General features: G+C 40.0%; 1 protein-coding gene across 1 annotated transcript; it reads right to left on the reverse strand.

Annotated features, from left to right (window-relative positions):
* Positions 1-130: 130 nt before the first annotated feature.
* LOC144529522 (keratin, type I cytoskeletal 50 kDa-like) lies at positions 131-8,996 on the reverse strand. The gene is made up of 7 exons (XM_078268637.1): positions 8,232-8,996; positions 6,568-6,650; positions 4,793-4,949; positions 3,715-3,876; positions 2,680-2,805; positions 1,680-1,900; positions 131-285 (listed from the first exon to the last, which is right to left on the reverse strand). The coding sequence occupies exons 1-7, from the start codon at positions 8,628-8,630 to the stop codon at positions 189-191; spliced, it is 1,245 nt and encodes a 414-aa protein (XP_078124763.1). The 5' UTR covers positions 8,631-8,996; the 3' UTR covers positions 131-188.
* Positions 8,997-22,281: the final 13,285 nt, after the last annotated feature.

Below are 22,281 nucleotides of genomic sequence, written 5' to 3' on the forward strand. Positions count from 1 at the left end.
TTAAGTGCAGAAACATTTAATTATGATGTATTATAGTATAAATCACACCATCTTTATCTATAATAAAAAGAGAATGAAGTTATTTTGAGTGATACGGGTCAAGACTACAGAAACACACATAGAAACCATGTTTCAGTTCATCATTTTATTTGTGTATTTCTGAGAACGGCAGGCAGCTTGTTGCTGTCTCACTTCTGAGTTTCAGAGCTGACCTCTTCATCGTCGCTGAATTCTTTGGTGACGATCATAACTTTACGAGATGAAGTTGAAGTGGTGGTTGGCGGGCTGCAGTGAGACACACAAACAGTCCAGTTAGCTTTGATTAACGTTACATTTACAAGTGATACTCATACAAACATGCATGTTTCTATATTGATACTTTGTGCTCTTTAAACGTTTTATTATTTCATTTGCATTATTTCTTTTTGAGTGTTGTTGATTCATGATCTACTCTAGATTTACCAACATTGGTAATATAGTAATATAGAAAAAATTATGGTCCAAATATTATGTGAAATTGCATTTTTTTTCAATTAACAAATTTCACATTTTCATGAGGGAGGTCCTGTAAATATGCCCCCCCCCCCCCCCCAATAAATACGTGCAGCTAATGCCAACCTTACACCAAACAGCTTTTCAAGCGATTCCTGGGAATGAAATCCTGAGAGTCTTGCTAGAGTTGGGGTGTGCTGCTGTCTTCTCTATCGTTTTGGTGTAAAATCAAACGTGTTTGATATTAACCTAAGTTTTAAGTCTTGGTAGTAAAATCTTCTAGTCTGTGACTAAAAACTCAACAGTTTGTCTTTAGATTGAGATGGTTTCAGACTTTAGTCTTTTCAAAGTATTTTCAGAGTCTATTAGAAGACTCTGAAAATACTTTGAAGTAACTAAAATATGACATCTCACATCAAACGTTAAAGACTAATGTTATCTGTCATAATATGTAAAGACCAGGGATCTTGCAGGGTCACAATTGGCAAAACTACAAATAGATTCCTTTTGAAAAAGTAAACCAAGCTAGCCAGCTACCACTAGCGTTAGCTAGTCTGCAGATGTTCTGTTCTGCCGTACATGCAGATGAATGTCTCCAGTACCCAGAGGTCGGTGTTTATTTGCTAGTAAAACTCCCGTTGGATGACTTGCTTCAGAAGGGTTGAAAATCTGCAACTTTTCCCTCTTTAGCGTTTAGCTTAGCATGATGCCATAGTAACCATAAACACCACTGACTCTAGCTTTTTGCTGCTTCCTGTTTGGTGCTGGAGGGAGAGCACCCAGTGGTTGTTGACAATGTTCACGTGATTTGACTTCACTACCAAGACTTCAAACTTAGGATAATATCAAACACATTTGATTTTGATCGTCCAGACGGGAGAAAGACTGACTGGGACTGAGTTTTATGACCTTACATCAAAATGATGGAGAGGACGGGAGCCCCCCCAACTCTAGCAAGACTCTCAGGGTTTCATTTCCGCATTATTTATAGAAAATATACATTAGTCTGAGACAGAGGAATAACTTAAAGAGTCGTTTGGTGGAAGGTATATACAAGGAATATTACACAAACCTAAGGAAAACACTGATTTTACACGTTTTCTGTATATGCTTGAAATGTTTAATATACTGCATCTGTTTGATCTATCTATGTCCCAGAACATCCCAGAATGCGCTGGTGCATTCACCTGAACATCTCTCCGTCCAACAGCCTCCTGTACTCCGCGATCTCCATCTCCAGTCTGGTCTTGATGTCCAGCAGCATCCGGTACTCCTGTCCCTGTCGCTCCAGGTCAGCCCTGAGGTGGGCCAGCTGCTCCTCCAGACCGCTCACCTGCCTCTGGTAACCTGCCAGCATGTTGGCATAGCGGCCCTGGGTTTCGGCGAGGGTTCCTTCCAGAGACTTTTTCTGGAAAGGGAGAACAAACAGTGTCAGGAGATTTACATCTTTAGTTTTTTATACTGTCTGGTTTTGCCTTCCATTTGCACTATTCAGAATTTAAAATGTATGACTGTATTTGTAAATATTACTTATCTTTTATATCTTTATTTGTATATATCACTTATCTTTTATATTATACTATTTGTACCTGTCCTTATTGCACAGTGGGTCTGAGAGAAATGTATTGTCAATTCCCCTGTATGTCTGGTACATATTGCAGAAAGTTGACTTGACAAACTGCGCTGATTTCCTTCTTTCTTTCTTTCTTTATTTAATTGTGCATATAAATTAAAATAAATGAAGAAATATACAATAACATAATAAATTGCACAGGTTGGATAAAAAACATCCCCTGAGGGCTTATAAAAGGAACGCACCTAACATTGAAGTGACCTGAAGGACAACACAAGGGTTAAAGACAGATTTGCAAATGAACATGAATATTTAAAGGAAAAAAAAGAAAAAATCCAGACAAGGATACAAAACAACTATATATATATATATATATATATATATATATATATATATATATATATATATATATATATATATATATATATATATATTTATATATATATAGTTTTTCTATAGATAGAAAACAATTAAGATTTTTTTTTTTACAGTGACATTTTTCACTGTGTTTAGTGTTTATGATACACTGTATCATACATACATTTACAAAGTGCTGTAATCCATCAACAGAGGATTCAAAATGAATAAATCCAAAATGGATGGTAGATGCTCACCATGCTGAGCTGTGATTGGAGCTCAATCTCCAGGCCCTGTAGTGAGCGTTTCACCTCGGTCACCTCGGAGCGCGACGACTGAAGAGTCTCCGTACTCACGGCGACCTCCTTATTGAGATCCTCGGACTACAAAACAACAAAAACAAAGTTTTCAAACTGCTCATGAATCAAAATCTGCTGTTTGTCACTCTCATTTCCAATAAGTCCTCCAATCCATACGACGATATAGCTCATTTATTCCTACCCTCTAATACCCAATTTTTCTTTGCAAATATGAGGTCAGAAAGAGACCTTTTCGGAGGAAGATATTTTATAAGATAAGATACGCCTTTATTGTGTGCCATAGGAGGAATTAGTCTTGGGCAGTCGAGAGAACAAAATTGGTGACAAATCGCACATAAACGCACAAGTCCCCGTACGGACCAAAGTATGGTGGTGGACTGGTAGCTGGAGAGGTGCCAGTTCACATCCTGGGCACTGCCAAGGTGCTCTTGAGCATCGCACCGAACCCCCAACTGCTCGGGGCGCCTTTCCATGGGCAGCTCCCATTGAGCATGTGTGTGTAATTCAGGCCAGTGTGTAATGTGTGTAATAACAACAGAGTGAAAACATTGTAATTTCCCCTTGCAGGATTAATAAAGTATACATTAATTAATATCTGGAACGAGCAACCTTCTTTTTTTTTTTACCAATGATTCACCTAATATTTCTTGTTCATACGGTATACATATAGACTACATCATTTCCGCCAAAAATGCAGAAAATCCATGTTATATACTTTTTTACAAAATAAATAAATGTTAGTTTTTAAAAATATCTCATGATATATTGTCACTAGTCACTAGTCTAGTCTTCAACTTTAGTTTTAATGAAGAAGGAAAAGAAAATCACAACACTCAATACTATCGAATCGCAATAAATGGAAATCCGAATACAAATCCATTTGGCGCCCATGTTTGGGGAGAGAATCGAATCGGGACAAAAGCATATCGTCCCACCCTACAGTTTGGTTAAGAGGATTTACATATCGCTCACCTTGGTCTGGAACCAGGACTCCAGCTCTTTGCGGTTCTTGTTGGCGACGGTCTCGTAGTGTTCTCTGATTCCGGCCATGACGGCAGACAGGTCCTGCTGCGGAGCGGCGTCCACTTCCACGTTCACCTGGCCTCCTACCTGGGCCCGCATAGCCAGCAGGTCCTGGACGATGACGATGATAACAAAAAGTTTGTTTTTAAGTTCTTTATCAAGATTTGCTGCTTGCGTATTTCTTTTTCATATCCTTTTAAATTCAATTCCCTTTTGAATGATCTGTTGAAGACTTTTACTGGCCACCTTTTGGGACAAATCTGTAATCAAGATCGCCTTTGCAACTTTACACTAAAATACTGAAGACAGTCTATGAGAGGCCATCAAGGACATTATTCACAATTACCTCAGACACATAAAACTGAAATGCTCTCACACACGCTCCTGAAATGCTTTCATATACACTACTGAAAAATTATATGTCACATACTATACTGAAACCTCACACACATACAACTGAAATGCTCTCACACAATATTGAAACCCTCTTTTTTTGGGGGGCTTTTCCCTTCATTTGAAAGTCAATAGATATTAAAGGGGGAGAGAGATGGGGGATGACACGCAGCAAAGGGCAGCAGGTCAGATTCAAACCCTGTGCTGCTGCAGGACTCAGCCAACATGGGGTGAACGCTCTTACTGGGTTAGCTAGAGGCCGTGCTGCAATATCGAAACCCTCTTATGTGTGTGAGCGTTTCAATAGTGTGTATGAAAGATTTTCAGTATTGTGTGTGGGAGGATTTCACTTGAACAGGAAGGTGTTTACATGAGTATAAATGTATATTTTGTATGAGAGCATTTTTTGTAGTTTATATGAGAGCACTTCGATATTGTAAATGAAAACAAATACATACAAATCAAATTGGCACCCATGTATCGTGAAAGAATTGAATCAGGACAAAAGCATATCATCCCAGCCCCTAGCAGCTTATTTGATAAACACATCCACCAAATGTTTAGGGTGACAAAACTTCAAAATGAACTCTCCTGAATTAATTTTGAATGCAGTTAGTTAGCATTTCGTGCCCACCTCCTCGTGGTTCCTCTTGAGCTGGATGAGTTCCTCCCTGAGCGATTCAATCTGCATCTCCAGGTCGGATCTTCCCAGAGTCAGGTCGTCCAGGACTCTCTTCAGCCCGGTGATGTCGGCCTCCACTGACTGACGCATGGCCAGCTCGTTCTCAAACCTGAACACGACCGACAGCAACAATAAGATTGTCAGCTTTGTTCAAAACAGGAAAACTTCACCAGCGAAACCACAACCAAGACCTCTTTAATTTTAAACTGTTTTAAAGTAGTTTTAGTTGCCTAAACGTCACCAATAATGAATAATATCTAATAACTAGAGAATGCAATTTCTGAAGAAATTGCGGTGTGAATTATGTATGTTGAAAGGCTGACGCTACACTGGATTGCTGGCTTGAATGTGTGAGAAAAGTTGAAAAACTGGGAATAGGTTTAATTAGTATGAATGTCATTGAATAGTTGAATAACACCCATGTTTGAAATGTGTCTAATATTTTAAGTGTTTTTTAGAAAAGGCTAATGCTACACGGGATTGCTTGCTTAAATGTGTAAGAAGTAGGTAACATATTGAGAATATTTCTCAATGAGCTCTGTGTCAGCAACTGCAGGTTGCCATGACGACTCCTGTCTCAAAGAGTTGTTTTCACAGAGATGAGGCTCTGGTGCATCTTTAAATACTCTTGCTTCTAGCTCAAAAACCATAATTCCTTTTGTACTTTTTATTGATCCCCATTGGGGAAATTACAATTTACACTCTGTTAGAAATACACACACACATTCAGGATGATTCACGCTCAGGACCTATTCATGCACAAATGGAGAAATGTCAGAGTGAGTGGGCTGCCAGTGCTGGACCAGCGCCCTGAGTGGTTGGGGAGGTATGGCGCCTTGGTCAAGAGCACCCTGGCAGTACTCATGAGGTGAACTGACATCTCTCCAGCTACCAGTCCACACTCCGTACTTTGGTCCATATGGGGACTTGAACCAGCAACCACTCCTGTTCCCAACCCCACTCCCTACAGACTGAGCTACTGCCACCCCTAAAACAATGGTATGTGTAGTGTAAAAAAATGTCAGAACAGTAGCCGGCAAAAGAGGGCTTGTTTCTGTTCTCCTCCTGACATTTCTGCTCTCATTATTCCTAGGGCTGGGAAATATATCAACATTATATCGATATCGTGATATAAGACTAGATATTGTCTTAGATTTTGGATATCGTAATATCGTGATATGACATGAGTGTTGTCTTTTACTGGTTTTAAAGGCTGCATTACAGTAAAGTGATGTACTTTTCTGAACTTACCAGACTGTTGTAGCTGTTTTATTATTTGCCTTTTCCCCACTTAGACATTATGTCCACATTACAGATGATTATTTATCTAAAATCTAAGTGTGAAGATTATTTTGTTAAAGCACCAATTGTCAACCCTAGAATATCGCCGCAATATCGATATTGAGGTATTTGGTCAAGAATATTGTGATGTCTGCTTTTCTCACTCAGCCCTAAATAGTCCCATAGATCATCCCATATTCACTTGAATGGGGAAAATTTTGAAAATTATGAAAGTTATGAATGATAAAAGTAATAGCACGTCATTTTGTATCGAGGTGAATATGTTAATGTTTGAAGGAAGTTTCTATGTAAAAAAAATGTGGAAGGAGTTGAAGTTTGAAGAAAGGGGTAAGGAGGAATAAGAATAAAGAATAGAAGAGCATAGGTTATAATAAAAACAATACATTGAACAAAAAGTTAAAAGCTGCAGTTGTAGGTAAACTCACTTGACCCTGAAGTCGTCAGCAGCCAGCTTGGCGTTATCGATGGACAGATAGAGGGATCCGTTTGTCCGGGTGGCACTAAGGATCTGAAACACACACACACAGGCAGTGCAGATTTATTTCATCATCAGAGTGTGGCAATGTATGATCTATTAGTTTAGATTTTTTCTGTAATAACATTATATTGTGAAGTAGGGGCAGGACTATATAAGCATCTTATATAATATCTATATAAGCATCAACTAAGAACCCCATCCAGATTTTTATTTTATTTATTTTTAGTTTTATTATTTTTGCTGCACTGCATGTTTTCAAGTATCAAGAAAATTACTGTAATCAGTGTTGCTTGGCTGCTTCCTGTCGCTTTGCATGACTTCTTGAGAAAGCTAAAGTTGTTGCTGTTGCTGTCTTTATGACGTCTTGTTTGGTTTTTTTTAAAATAGAAAGCAACCGGCACACCATGTTGGCTATGTCTCCTTTGTGTTGCAGGGAATTAATTCCCTTGACTTCCCCCTAAACATTGTCAATGGTGAATTACATTTTTCATACTTGATTGATGGCTCTAAACCTCATGTGTTCACATGTCCAATTACAGGAATGTTGATTAATGTGCTTTGTCCTGATAAATAAAATAAATGGAAATAAAATGTAACCTGCACTGAGACTTATATTTCATCTGATCCAGAGGAGGAAACAGCAGGTTCATCCTACTTTAGGCTTTTAGAATTAAAATTTTGGATTGATTTATTTTTGTCCTGAATGAGTGTGGACTGAACAAAGGTACGCAAGGCAGCTACATAACTGATTTAAAGAGACCAGACTATACAAATACATATAATTTCCCCTCATTGTTTTAGTGTTTCTTGTATGTATATATCATGCAAATTAGACCAGGGCCGGCCCGTGGCAAAGACAGGATAGGCAAATGCTAGGGGCGCCGGCTGTCCGAATGAGTGAAGAAAAGCAACAGGAACATCTAACAAAGTGACAAAACCAGCTGAAATCTTGCCTAGGGCACCAAATTTGTTTGAGGGCCAACTCTGAATGAAACTGTAGCCTGGTTTTGCTTCAGTTACCTCCTTTTGTTTATTGTGTGGCTGCACCTGTTTTCATCCTGCATCCAACAACACATCACAGTTGTCTGCCTGAATTTGGCCACGGGGCTTTTTTGCGTCAGAGATGACGAAGCTTTTGTGCCCGAGAAGATTAATTTTCAAGCATAAAAGCTTCCCATGATCTCACACTTCTAGGCTTTCCGTTGTAGGTCTGCTCGTCTTAATGTGGATCAGTGTTTCCCAAAGCCCAACATAACGTCAGGAATCTGAAATGTGTGCATTATTTTCTGGATGAATGGATTAGTAGTTTGGTCTCTAAAATGTGGATCAGTGTTTCCCAAAAAGCCCAACATGACGTCCTCAAATGTCTTGTTTTGTCCACAACTCAAAGATATTCAGTTTACTCTCACAGAGGAGAGAAGAAACTAGAAAATATTCACATTTAACAAGCTGACATCACACAAGTTTACCTGTTTTTCATACAAAAATGACATAAACTGATTAATAGATTCTCAAAATCGTTGGCGATTAATTTAATGTTTGACAACTTATCAATGAATCTCTCTCTTCTCTCAGAGACAGACCTGCGTACCGAATCAGAGCTTGGCTCACCTTGTCCTGCAGGTCACTGATGGCGGCCTTGAACGCAACGCAGTCGTGACCCTCCGGTTTGGTCTTGTTCTCCAGGAACTGTCTGATCTTCAGCTCCAGGTCGCCATTGGCCTTCTCCAGGCTGCGCACCTTGTCCAGGTAGGACGCCAGGCGATCGTTGAGGTTCTGCATGGCCACTTTCTTGTTGTCTGAGATGTCGACGGCGTCGGCCAGGTCGAAGCCACCACTGCCAGATCTGGCAGCAGAAAACCCTGCCCCGGCAGAGGAGAAGCTCCTGGGAGCACTCATGCTGGAGATGCGGACTCCTGCGCCACCGGCGCCGGCGTACACGCTGGGGGCCCTCGCGGAGCTGAGGCGGCTCCCGCTGGAGAAGGTGACGGAGCGAGCGTAGGAGGTCATGGTGGAGGAGTCTGTCTGCTCTGGACGGAGATAAGAGAATGAAGCGGAGTGCAAACTTGGCTCCTTTTTATCCCCACCTGGATGTGAGCAAGGGGAGGAGGGTCCAGCCACCACGGCGTGCCTCAGGGGCCACGGAGCCGGCAAACACAGCAGCCAATCACAGCAGGGAACTTTACGTCTGTTGCACAATGATAACACATCTCTCTTTGTTCTGCTATCTGAAAATGTCTTCCTGCTGACTCAATTGCACCGTTTGTTCAGCTGTTTCTGCGCTTCTGTCAGCCTGATGGGATCAGTTTTTATCTAATCTGCTTCGCAGTTTTTGCACATTTCAAACGTCTAATGACAAGCAGCCCTCGTCTGTCTCATGTCCCCCTGGATTCCTCTCTCTGCAGGTTCAAACCTGTCTGTTTTTCCTGAGTTGACTGTGTTATTTTAGACCCTGCCCACCCACACCCCTCTCCTCGTTTCTTCTATTGTGCAAGCAAACATTGAAATCCTTTGTGCCAACTATTCGTTCTTGAGCTGTTTGCTGTGACATGACAGAGTAGGAGACACATGGTTATTTACTCTTGAACTGGTTTATAGTGACGTGTGTTTTATTGGTGGCAAATGTGGAAAAAAACAGCAATGGAATTAACGAACGAAATGGAGTTTGGTCGAAAGTTAAAAAACAAAGCATCATTAAACATTTTGAACTTTTTCTTGTGTTTGAATGCCACTTTGTGGATCTTAAACAGATCCACATGAAGATGAAACACTTATAAAAGCTTTTGAGTAATTTACATTCTTGGTGCTGTTTTTAGTGCCCTTTGGGCGTTGTCATGTTGAAACAGGAAAGGGACAAGCAATAACTGTTGACCCAAGGTCTGTGGAAAGCCCACATATTTTTACGTTAGCTTGTTTGTGTGCATCACATATGGTTGTATGCTGTCGCAGTAAGATTTCCCTTCATGCAAACACAGACCCATACAGCGGACAATCAGGGTTGGTTGATAATAGTCTTGCATAGCCAGTGCTGTGTAGTTAGGGTTGGGCATCGAGAACCGATTCCTACTTGGAATCATTTAATAAAATGTTGATTCCAGTGGAATCGTTTGGAATCGTTTGGAGGATTTGGTTTCAAATCTGTTCATGGGTTCCAAATTTAACATGCGCAAGTAAGCGGAGCTCTAGTGTGGCTTTATTTTATGTTGAAAAAGCCCGGAAAAACTGCAATCTACCATTGAATCAAAATAAAACGTTCCTCTTATTTGTGAAATAAGCATGTGACCCGTTTCAACTCCACCCCTCAAAGAATCGGAATCGAGAATCGGTAAGAACCGAAAAGGAAGAATCGGAATTGGACTCGTGGAATCGTTACGCTACGCTGAAACGGAGAAGACGAACGGAACAGCGCAAAACAAAAGAGAGGAGCTGAAGTAAAAGGAAAGTTAGTTAGGAAAAAAACAAACAAAACATGGCTAGTGGAAAATCTGATTTGCTGGTAACTTTAAAAATCGAATAGCCGTGTTGGCTGGTGATCAAAACTTGTCTCAAAATATGCGTGATACAAATATATATTTGGCTAAGTACAGAAACCTAATAAAGGACTGCTGGAAGTGGCTAATGTCTTGCCTTATGTTTATTTCTTTCTTTCTTTATGTATATATTTTTTATTATTGTATATTAAATAAAATAAATTGATGTGAGAGTCAAAAATTGTTAAATGATACGAAGATACAGAGTTACAGCTGTATATAAGTTGACTTTTTCAAACTATTCACCAGAGCCTTCCACAGACTTACGAAACGGCCAGTCTATAAAGACCTGTAGCACGCCCCTGGAATTGGAACATACCAACAAAAATACAATACAGGGGTGGCTCAGGCGAGTAGACAATAAAAGCTCAAAACAGCCAAACTTAATAGATCCCTTAGGGACCGTTCGGTATTTATGGAATGGACCACCGGAGGAAAATAGGGGAGGGTCATGTCTTTTTATTCTTTGTTGAGGGGAGGGTCATCCCTTAGGCTAGAAATTTACCAAAGATTAATTACATGATTCACAAAACATTTCACAAAGCCACAAGATACCTTGACGGCCAATAAAATAATTACTCATAATTCCAATAACTTCCGGTTACCCCGGAAGTCCTAGCATCATTTAAACTCGCCAATCGCGGCAAACTTTCCTTTATAAACAGAAGAGAGCAGACGCCGGTAAGCCACACAGACTACATGTTAACCTCTGTTACCTTTTAAACTAAATAAACAGCAGTGTAGTTAACAAAGACATAAGTGTTGCGTGATTATTACAAATGGTGATGTTTGTGACATAAATGGTATGGTTTTAAACAATAGAGAATGATGTATTGATGGATGTAGCTATAGCCTATAAATCATTGCAGTATTAGATGTTAAATATGTGCACAAGAACGCTACGGGATTACTGTGGGGAATTTGATGACAGAATGGCTATGATTAACAGAACATATGAACCCAGTATGATAAGTAACAGAGCATATTGACACGCTAACAAAACATATACCGGCAACATTTACACTCAGTCTTTGAGAGAAAACCGTGACGGCAGCCATGCGCCCCGTCACAGGCCACAATAACAAAAGATTTGCTGTTTTCTTATGCGAGCATACAAACAGCACATGGACAGAAGCCTGTACTACGAAGCAAGATTTGGCGTTAACGAGCTAACTTCAGGTTCAACCCAGGGTTTTCTGTACCACAAAGGTGGATCACTAGTTATCAGGTTCAATCGCCGTGGTAACTTATGCTGAACGCCTAACCTGGTCGGGAGCAGGTTAAGTTGGAGATCAGAGATCAACCGGTATAAAAGCACCGCCCACTGACTCATTCATTCGTGATCATAATAGCATCACCATTCTTAGAAGATCCTGTGGAGCTTGGTGCGCGGATAGTGAGAGGTGCGATCAGAAGAGCCAGAACATTTAGAGACCGACAAAACCCAGCAGAGGGAATTACGTACCTTTGTCAGCTTCTTGAGCCGCATGTTGCCAATGCAACACAACGAAGCCGTGCGCTCACAGTCCCACAGACTGTATGCTTAGCGCTGCGCTATTTCGCAACGGGTACATACATGTACAGTGTGGGTGATGCGGGAACCTCAGCAAGAACACCGTCTGCCGCACAATCCCCAAGGTGGTGCATGCTTTAACAGCACACTTAAATGCGTTTGTAGTGTTCCCAGGGCACTTGCCAACGCAGACAATAAAAAAGGGCTTTTATGAAATAGCAGGTAAATATTCACTTAAATTTAAACTTCATCTATAAATAATGTAGGCCCCATGATGTTCACCGTTGCATATGAAATTAATCATACTCCTTAGGCTTCCCGAGGGTAATTGGTGCCATCGACTGCACCCATATCCCCATTTCTGCATCGCTGGGGGTGAATGAAGGCGATTTCATTAATCGAAAATCATCCCACAGCATCAACGTTCAGGTAAATCATAAAGAACAGGCTACAGATGTTGGTCATACTGGTAAAGGAGGAGTCCTACTAATTCACATTGATGTTTCCCTCACGTTAATGCTGTTATGTGGATGGACTTTTAACACAAGATGCTTTTGCAGATGACTTATGACCATCAATGTCTGGTTACCAGCATTGAGGCAAAGTGGCCTGGGTCTGTCCATGACTCCCAGATCTTCAGGGAGTCTGCACTGTGCCACAGATTGGAGCAAGGTATAGCAATTGCAAGTAATATGTTGCATTTTGTAATACTGATAATGCTAATATCAATTTTCATCTTCAGGGCTCTTCAGTGAATTGCTGGTAGGGAACCGAGGGTACGCCTGCCAGCCCTTTCTGATAACCCCCTATCCTGACCCAAACACAGGGCCACAGAATGCTTTTAATGTGGCACTCAGCAGAACAAGGGTCAGGATCGAAATGACCTTTGGCATAATCAAAGCAACCTTCAACTGCCTGCGTGGCCTTCGAGTGGCCCCAGACCGGGCTTGTCAAATTGTGACAGCCTGTGTCGTGCTCCACAGTGTGGCCACAATAAGAAAGGAGAGAGCCCCACCTGTCAGCCAGCAACCCCCAGATGTGGTAGACCCCATCACCATTGACTACCCTACAGGCAGGGCCGTGGGAGAGGCTATTACAGAGCAGTTTTTTCTTTAAGGGGAGACTAAAACATGTTCAGTTGGGCTATTTTGGTTCCATAGCATTTGAGCTATACGGATGTTCTTTAATGGCTGTTGCCACCATATTCTGATTAATGGAGTGGTAAAAAGGAGATATCCAAAGTGCCCAGTGTAAAAACTTTGGATTCTAATATGTTGATAAAATGATTTTCATTCAGTCTTATTCAAATGTTCTGATTTCCATCCTACAAATGTAATCATATTTTACAACTTAATTTATAATTTGCTCATTTAAACATACATTTACAGGAAACTAGTAATGAAAACAATAGTTGACCTAATATTAGTTATCAACTGGGGAGGTTTCATGTTGATATGTTATCCCTATTCACTGGGGTGTCTCCCCAAAATACGAAACAAATAAAAGAACATTGTCCCTTTGCAAGGCACACTCGGAGGAAGTTGAAGGTGTCCATTTGACTACTGTGATTTAATGTCCATTGCTTACCACGTGTCTTTGTCTTGGCCTTGATGTGGAGGCCCTAGGCTCAGGGGGTGGAATATGTTCCTCCTCCTCTTCCTGTTCCTGCTGAGTTTAACACCATAGCAATTTAATCAACTGAGTCATATTTGAAATGAGCACTTTAAGGACTTGTGTCTCATGTTCAGACCACCACCATTAGCAAGTCATTACAGACACTTCAATCACAGCCACACATTCACCCACTCTCACCATCTGTGTTGCAAGTGGTAAAAGTATTCAAGTGTACCCCCAAAGCGCTCTCTGAGCAGGCAGACACAGTTTCATCATCTAGGACCGCCACCTGAGGAAATAAATGGCCTATTTGATCAATATTCAGCAACCACATATGGCATACATACTGGTGTATGACTATTAGTTTCACTGTTACCTCTGTATGGCACAGTGGGACGACAGTGGGTGGTGGTGGTGGTGGTGGCAGCAACACCACTGTATCTCCTGTCACTGCAGAGCACAGTAATACATTTCACTCCTACAATACTCATAACGAATTGTTGAATGAACATGGTAACATAGATTACTTGACACATACCCTGTACATATGCCTGGGTCTGTGAGCTGCTGCCACCAGGGTCAGAAGAAATGCCCCCTTCCACTCCTTCCATCAGGGGCCGACCCTGATTGCTGGAGAGGGCCAGCTCTTCAGCAGCAGTGAAGTCCTGTGGGGGAGGGCCCCCTCCAGTCTTCTTTGCCTCATTTTTCTTCCTGTTAGCTGCACGCAATTTCATTGTTCTATAGGCCCTTTGTATACTAATATCCTACAAAAGGGACTGATCCCGCAATTTAGCCTTGTACTTGTTGGCCTTAAAATATGTGCAAGTATTCCTACTGCTACTTACCGGTTTGAATTATGTTTTTATATTTTATTTTTATTTGCTCCCACAATCGTTTGCCACTGCCAGGGTTGCAACTAAAATAATACAGCAACATAAGTTAAAGTTAGGAATGCACAAGTGTAGTTATGGTCATATCTTTCTCCTGTGACAGTTATATCAATAAGTCATGTAACTTACGCATTTACAGCATCTGCTATTTTCTGCCAGCTTTCCCTCCTTGCTTTGGCAGCAGCGACTGTGTTGCTTTTAGCCTGTATTATGTGTTTAAATTCCTGATAAGTTTGTAGGATTATTGTGTGCTCCTCCTGAGTGAAATATGCAGCTCTTGTTTTTTGTCCATGTTTGCGATTGGACATACGGCGTGATCACCGCCCCTTTTATGTGAACGCGCGCGTCTCTAGATTGGAAAAAACTGAGTTGACTGAACTAGTTGATAACCAGCGTCGTGACACAGGTTTTGCAGGACCGCGGTTGTTAGGGTTAATGAAGCCAGGTAACTGAAAGAAATCCAGGGCATGTTGATCTTGATTCGTAGTACAGGCCTCAGGTGTTTGTTTGTGTTACCTGCAGGACAATGAACGGGAAAGGACACGGATAAGGTGTTGTTTTTTTATACATGGGCCTATTTATGAATAATTTGAAACATGTTATGTCTGTGTATGTTTTTTGGCAGAGGCATTTGTCCACAATAAACTTATTAATTTATATAAAATTTATCGTCATTGAAATATGTTCAGTGAACCAAAGTCGCCTACATCAAACGTCAGCAAATGCGTCACCAACTGGGAAACTCGGTTCGTGGAGTTTTCCACCTCTGATTCCCACAGGAAGGGACGTGAATGATGACGTTTTCACTCGGAAAAATGTTTTTCCGCTGTCTATGAACGCAGCATTAGCTCTTGTTGGAAAGGGAATTTGATTGGCTACAGTCGTCATGTTTGAATTGTTAATAACCAATGACAGCTCTCTCTAACATGGCTGCCAGAGACAAGATGGAGGCCGTCCACTTGCTTTTATTTCAGAGGCTGTCCCGGGGTAAAAACTAAACAGAAAACGGTGGGAATACTTTCATTTTGTAGGCAGCAAACTAACAAAAACAGTCACACCAAAAAACACGGTGCAGGAAAAGGAGAACGTTTTATTTTACTCAGAACAAGTTCGGTTTCTGAACTTTAGTAGACAGTTAGCGACAACACACAACAATAATCACAACTTTGGGTTACTTTTTATGAGAAACCCTTTGGATTCTTTTCGGTGGACACTTTCGGACTACAGGAATATAAATAATGGAGGAATGGACTCCCAGGTAGGTTTCTGTTGTTTATCATTCCAGTAAATCTGAATGAATCATGCTCTGGTGCTTATGATTTACGGAAAAGGAACTGAATTGCGGAGAACCTAACCGATCTAACAATGTATAGCATGGTCATATTGAATCAAATATATGGATATGTGTGTATATTAATTCTGAAATAGAATGGGCAATGTGCGGCGGTAAATATGGTCGTACCCTCTTTAACCTGTTAAATCTCTGGACTCAGTCTATAACTCTGCCTAGAGATTCATAACTGATCATGTCTGTGGTACATATCATTGTATTTCTAATGAACGTGTTGGGTGGTCTTCTCTCCAAGAGAGACACAAAACTTGCTGGTGTCCCTTTATCTATTAGGCTTTTATTAGAAAACTACCATACTACCTTACAGAACCTGTCTGTCACTCAGAGGAACGTCATCAGAGTCGCTCTGCTGACTGGCTTTTACTTCCTGTTCCACGAGCTCGATCTGAAGTTGGAAAAACTGCTTTTAACTTTAGTGCACATGACTCCTGGAACAAATTACAGCACTTTCTTAAAAATCAAGTCACTTGTGCCTTTTGAATAATTTAGAAATGTTGTTTTAAACCTGCAAACTTCTACTTGTAACTGCTTACAATTGTACTTTCTATCCTTGTTATCCTAATTCATTTCATTTCATGTCAAACTTGTGACAGCAATAGTGACAAGTAATGCATGTTAATAAAAATAAAGCAGAACACATTCAGAAGACAACAGAATAACTGTTAAACACGTTTATTTCGGATCGGAGCAGCAGCTGATTTAACACGGCTGTTAGCCCGGCTGTTAGCCCGGCTGTTAGCCCGCTCTGGAGCAGGCTAGCTGCAAAGAATAAATCTCCATGGTTACTTGGCTGGGTTTAATTCAACCTGCTTTTGTGCAACCAAGTCAAAGCTAAATTCATCCAGGATAACTTGAATATCCCGGATTAATCCCTTATCCTGGTTTTGTGCAACAGGCCCCTGGATTTGTACACTGTGTTGTTTGCTTTCTAGCCAAATATAAATAAACCTGCCTGTGTACACTACATCCCCCATGGTGCATCAGTGATTTTGATCTTTGCATAGCCTACTTCCTTCCTATGGTCATGAAAACCTGGAAAAGTCATGGAATTTCAAAATAAAAATGTCCGAGCCTTGAAAAGTCATAAAAGTAGTAATATCATTTATGTTTATTTAATTTAGAGTTGCCAACTACTTTGATGTCAGCTTGTTAAATATGAATATGTTCTAGTTTCTTCTCTCCTCTGTGACAGTAAACTGAATATCTTTGAGTTGTGGACAAAACAAGACATTTGAGGATGTCATCTTGGGCATTTTGGTAAACACTGATCCACATTTTTCATAATTTTCTTTTAGAGAGCAGACAACTAATCCATTCATCCAAAAGAAAAATCCACACATTAATCCACCATGAAGATAATCAGTAGTTGCAGTTTCTAAATTATAATCTTAGGTTTGGTTAAATAAGACGCAGGTTAGGAATGATTCTGCTGCTGCTTCTCTCGGTCCTCACTTTGACAGTAAAATCAGCCGGTGTGTGTTTTTTTTTATGCGCCGCTGTTTCAAACTGGGATCGGCGCAGGCAAATCTCCAGAGGACGTCCCCACAGTTCCCCTTTAATGTTTAAGTATATTTCATTCATATATAGCACTTTAAAAGCAAACAAGTTTGCATCAAATTGCTTCACAAAGACAAAAACATATGTATACAAGCATGAAACACACATGTATATATGTGTGTTTCATGCTTGTATACATATGTTTTTGTAGATGTAGTGGAAATACAACACGATTCAAGTAGAAACAAGTTGAGACACAAATTGAAACCCCTGAAATCAGATAAACAGAAAAATATATATATACATTTATTTATATATATATATATATATTAGGGCTGTCAGCGTTAACGCGTTAATCGTGATGCGATTAAGGGCCAACGCGACGCGATTCATTTTTTTTAATCGCATTAATCGCATGCCGGCATTTATTAATTTATTTTACACTTCACTCAGCTTGGTGTTGTGCCTAACAGGCTACTATTTTGACCCTTTGCAGCACCGTTACTTATCATCAAGCTTCCACTTCCTCCTAACACATCCTGCTGTTGTTTGCAGGCTGCAGGCATGATGGAGAAAGACAGCAGCAATAACTCTGAATGGAGCTTTTTATTTTCCAAAACTCCCGTACGGCTCGTAGACAAGTCAAAGCCATATGCACGTTGCGTAAAGCCGACTTAAAATATCACTGAAGCACGTCAAGCTTGAGCTTCTACCTACGGAGTTAAGCATAGTAGTACAGTTAACTTGATGCTACCTGCTAGCGGGCTAAACGGGTGGCAACTAACTGCAGACCTGTCAGCATCGTAGAGGACTCCAGTCTTAAAGACGTACTACGGTTGACCTGTCTCGTTGCCGTCGAGGGAGACAGTAGTTTCACCATACACATACCACACGGAGAAATCTCACGGAGTCTCATTAACCGCTGATCACTGGACGTCAGTGAGAAATCAACATTATTTAGGAGTTACTAAACACTATATTGACTCTGGTAAGGATAGGGATCTTTAGTTTTTTAGTTAGGTACTTGGAGGAATTGTGCAATAATGACAGATTCACACATTGTTCTTTTGTTTACAGTAAATAAATAATTACAAATCTTAAAATCAAGTTCATAAAGTAACTTTCTTTGCATTCATTTGATTCCCAATCAAGATCCTCTGGTAAGAATGGCTTTCGATTGTAATATGAACTTAAAAACTGTTCTGAAATGCAAAATAATAGAATTTTAATCATGTGATAAAATATGCGATTAATCTATTAATCTAATCTACTCTAGACATTCAGCGATTAATCGCGATTAAAACATTTTAATCGTTTGACAGCCCTAAAATATATATATATATAAAAACACACATGTAAATAAAATGAAAGTAAAGCAGGGACCTGTAATGTATTATTCAGGGTTCCCGTGGGGTCTTAAAAATGTCTTAAATATAATATTTAGAAAAATAAGGCCTTAAAAGTCTTGAATTTCTTTAGAAAGTCTTAAATTTCATTCACAAAGGTCTAATATTTGTATTTTGCTTTCATCAGATTAAATAACGTCACAAAGCGTGTATGTATTGAGTACTACAGTAAAATATTGTCTTGGTAAACAAGTACTTTTATGACCTTACATCGTTTCAGATGTTCTATTATGTCCTACATACGTGTGCCAAGACGTCTTAAGGTGCGTCCTTAAAAACATCCACAGTGTTAATGTATATAGTAAATAAACGCGAGACTGCTTTTAAAGTGGAAGATTAACTGTGACTGACTGCAGGTTTATGGACGGAAGAGTTTTATTGGAGTGTCAGTTTCTGTGTGTTCTTCTTCTGTGTTTGTGACAGACCGCCGTAGCCCAGATAAACGACCATATGGGCCATATAGGGTTGCAAATTCCCATTGTTTTCATTACATTTTGATTTAGATGAAAGAGTTTGTTGGATAATTATTAAACATATTACTCTTGTCGTTAATTTATGACCCCAAAGCGCTGGGTCCAGACTAGTTTAATGATAGCCAGACAGATTATTTTAAGAGGATGGAAGAATGAAGTGGTGCCGCCTTCAATCCAGGAATGGGCTTGTGAGATGGCTAGGGTGGTGGCGTTTGAAAAATGTCATATAAACGGTTTGCCAGATTGGATGTCCATACTAGAAAATGGGGAAAGTATCTGAACTTTCTGGAGGGCTCTTAAGAAGCTCTGTGCTGGGGAGAGATGTGTATGATGGGCTTATGGTGTTGTCATTTATACATATGTTTATTTGGTTTATTGTCTTTTTTTTAACTATTTTGTTGAATGATCTTGAATATTGTAGTTACTGTGTCATCTTTTCTTGATTTTTGTCTGGGTGGGTGGTGGTGACGAAGGGGGGTATATGTTCATGTTGGGAGTTGTATGTGGTTAAAAAATAAAAATGACTAGAATTGCACTGATGGGGGTCCAAGCCGCCCCGGTGCAGCATGCGAAAGTAGAACCCAAAGCGAGGGCAGCGAGGCAAACATCAGGAAATATCGCAACGTGCAAGCTGAAAGGTCTGTAGTAAATTGCAATAGCAAATTTCCCATTTACATTTGAGTTATCGGCCAAAACCCATCTACCTCCGTTAATGGCCGATCTTTACTAAATTTGGTACAAAGCCTCAGAGCGTCATGTCGAACAATAATCTCAATTTTTGCATTGATAGCATTTCAGCTGAATCCAGGGAACACGTGGATATAAGGTTTTTAAATGTGCGACGTACAGTTTGGGAGTTATAGGGCCAAACTAATTGTTCTGCTATAGCGCCACCTAGTTGCAGAATTGTGTAAATTTTTGTGTCCAAGGTCCTTGCAGGGTTCTGGACCAGTCCTGAAAAAAATACAACCCCTTAGCATTTACGGTTTAGGCTGCAGCAAGTTTTAGCTATGGAAAAATAAGAATAAGAAGAATAAGAATAATCTAACCCTATATCGCTTACAATAGGGTTCCCAGCTCCGCTGGTACTGGGAACTGCGTTGTCTTGCATACACAGGTTCCCAGCCCCCTCGGGCTTGGACCCTTAAAAATTGTTAATCACGAAAACAATGGCCCCAAATGCTGTTACATAGAGACAGAAAACATTGTACAAGTGCTTTTCTTTTTTCAATCTGCAAGGTTTTGTCTAACTTTGGAGAGTTATTATATATCATGACATGGGTTCCTTAGATCGTCTAGTTTCATATGATACCAATCATCACTCTGGCTTTGAAACAGAGACTCTTAAAAAGATCCATCTCAGGGTTTTATGAATTGGTATCTATATATCTATATATTGATGATTTGAATCAAATGTCGTTATGTTCTTTAAACCCAGTCAAGTTAGGTCAACTGCAACTTTAGACACCTAATGACGACCTTACACCAACTTACTAAGTTATTTGATCGTTGCGGACTATTTTCCAATATCAGAATGAAATCCTGAGTCCATGATGAAATAATGAAATAAAAAAATAAATAAAATGAAAGTCCATAATGAAATCAATCGTTTGATGTAAGGTCATAAAACTCAGTCCCTGTCAGTCTTTCTCCGTCTGGACGTTCAGTTTTGAGTCTTGGAAGTGAAGTTAAATCACATGAATGTGAGCGTGCCTATGTTCTCACATTTCTAAGATTGTTTTCTAAATTAGGCCCTATGTCTACAGTTCCCACATTTCTAAGATCTTTTTCCAAACTTAGGCCCTATGTTCCCACATTTCCTTTTTCATTCTTTTTAAATGTTTTCAGTCCTTTTAATGTGGAGATAGATTGGGATAGAATTTTTGTATTGCGACGCCGGGGCATTTATTTTCATAACTTATTTTCACATATATATAAAAAATATATAAAATAAAATATTTTAAAAAAATAAAATAGAGGCCAGAGCAGGTGTGGAGGTGACCTTTTATTTAAGTTTTATGCTCCTGCTGTCCGTCCTGTCCAGTGGTTCTTTTAACCTGCTTTTAATATCTGGCTTTCTTTTAAACAGCTTTTATATAACCAAACTTGGTTTTCTAAGGAGGTTTTTAAGTGTTTTATTCACACCAGTGGTCCTCTTGTGCCCGTGCCCCTTGCAGTGCCCATCCCGGGCGTTGCGTTTTAACCCAAACCTAACCCTAACATAGGGCCTAATTTTAAGAAAGATCTTAGAAATGTGGGAACATTGGGCCTAATTTTCAGTGAAAAAATAATTCTTAGACATGTGGGAACATAGGGCTGACCACACGTGCATCATCAACAGCCAATGGGTGCTCTCCCTCCAGCACCAAACAGGAAGCAGCAAACGGCTAATGCCGGTGTTGTTTATGGTTGCTATGGTGCCGCGCTAAGCTAAACGCTAAAGAGGGAAAGTTTCTGATTTTAACCCTTCTGAAGCGAGTCATCCAACGGTAGCTTTACCGGCAAATAAACACAGACCTCCGGGTACTGGAGACATTCATCTGCATGTACGGCAGAACAGAACATCTGCAGACTTTCCCTTAAAGTTACCAGCTAACGCTAGTGGTAGCTAGCTAGCTTGATTACATTTTATAAAGCGAATCTAGTTGTAGTCTTGCAATGTGTGACCCTGCAAGATCCGCAGTCTTTACATATTATGACAGTCTTTAACGTTAGATGTGAGATGGTGTCAGACTGTAGTCTTTTCAAAGTCTGTTCAGTCTTCTACAGCACAGGTCTTTAATGTTTTTTAAGTCAAGGACCCCTTAACTGAAAGAGAGACGGAGCAGGGACCCCCTACTACATATATTGTATAAAATTAAGTTGCATATTAAACTGGGCCTACAATAACGTGTAGAGGGCCTTAAAGCCGTTATACCTTTTAGTGCATAGAATACTAAGCTATTATTAATTGTTGGCATGATTATATAAATCATTTTTTATGTGGCACAGTGAATCTTTAGGATTAACTTCATCTTCTTAGTGACTACCTTACCTATACACACACAAAAACAGAAGTACCGTTGTGTACCTTAAAGGGTACAGATGCTTGTCGCAGGAGAGATACCCTTTTAAAAAGACACTTGTAAAAAAGTGTTGATATTTCAGAGCATAACTTTGGACTCTTGATGAATTTAAGGGAAGTGTTTTCGGTTTGTCGATGCTGTACACACTCAGAAATAGAAGTACCATTGAGAACCTAATGCTTGTCACAGGAGAGGTTCCCTTTTAAAAACACAATCATGTACCCTTCTCTTTCATTGTTTACCCTCAAATTAGTCCAAAGGTCCAGTTCTGGCCTCCTAAAAAACAATACTGTACTCTTAAGGTCAATATATGTCAAATAGT

Source organism: Sander vitreus, chromosome 15 (assembly GCF_031162955.1).
Source record: "Sander vitreus isolate 19-12246 chromosome 15, sanVit1, whole genome shotgun sequence".
NCBI lineage: Eukaryota > Metazoa > Chordata > Actinopteri > Perciformes > Percidae > Sander > Sander vitreus.

What these genes read in the sequence shown, in the direction of transcription:
- LOC144529522 (XM_078268637.1), bottom strand. Translation starts at nt 8,630, where the DNA reads ATGACCTCCTACGCTCGCTCCGTCACCTTCTCCAGCGGGAGCCGCCTC. An exon ending in TCAAGAGGAACCACGAGGAG is followed by an intron (nt 3,877 to 4,792) that starts GTGGGCACGAAA and finishes GTCATCGTCCAG; the next exon opens with GACCTGCTGGCTATGCGGGC. An exon ending in AGTCCTGGTTCCAGACCAAG is followed by an intron (nt 2,806 to 3,714) that starts GTGAGCGATATG and finishes GTTGTTTTGTAG; the next exon opens with TCCGAGGATCTCAATAAGGA.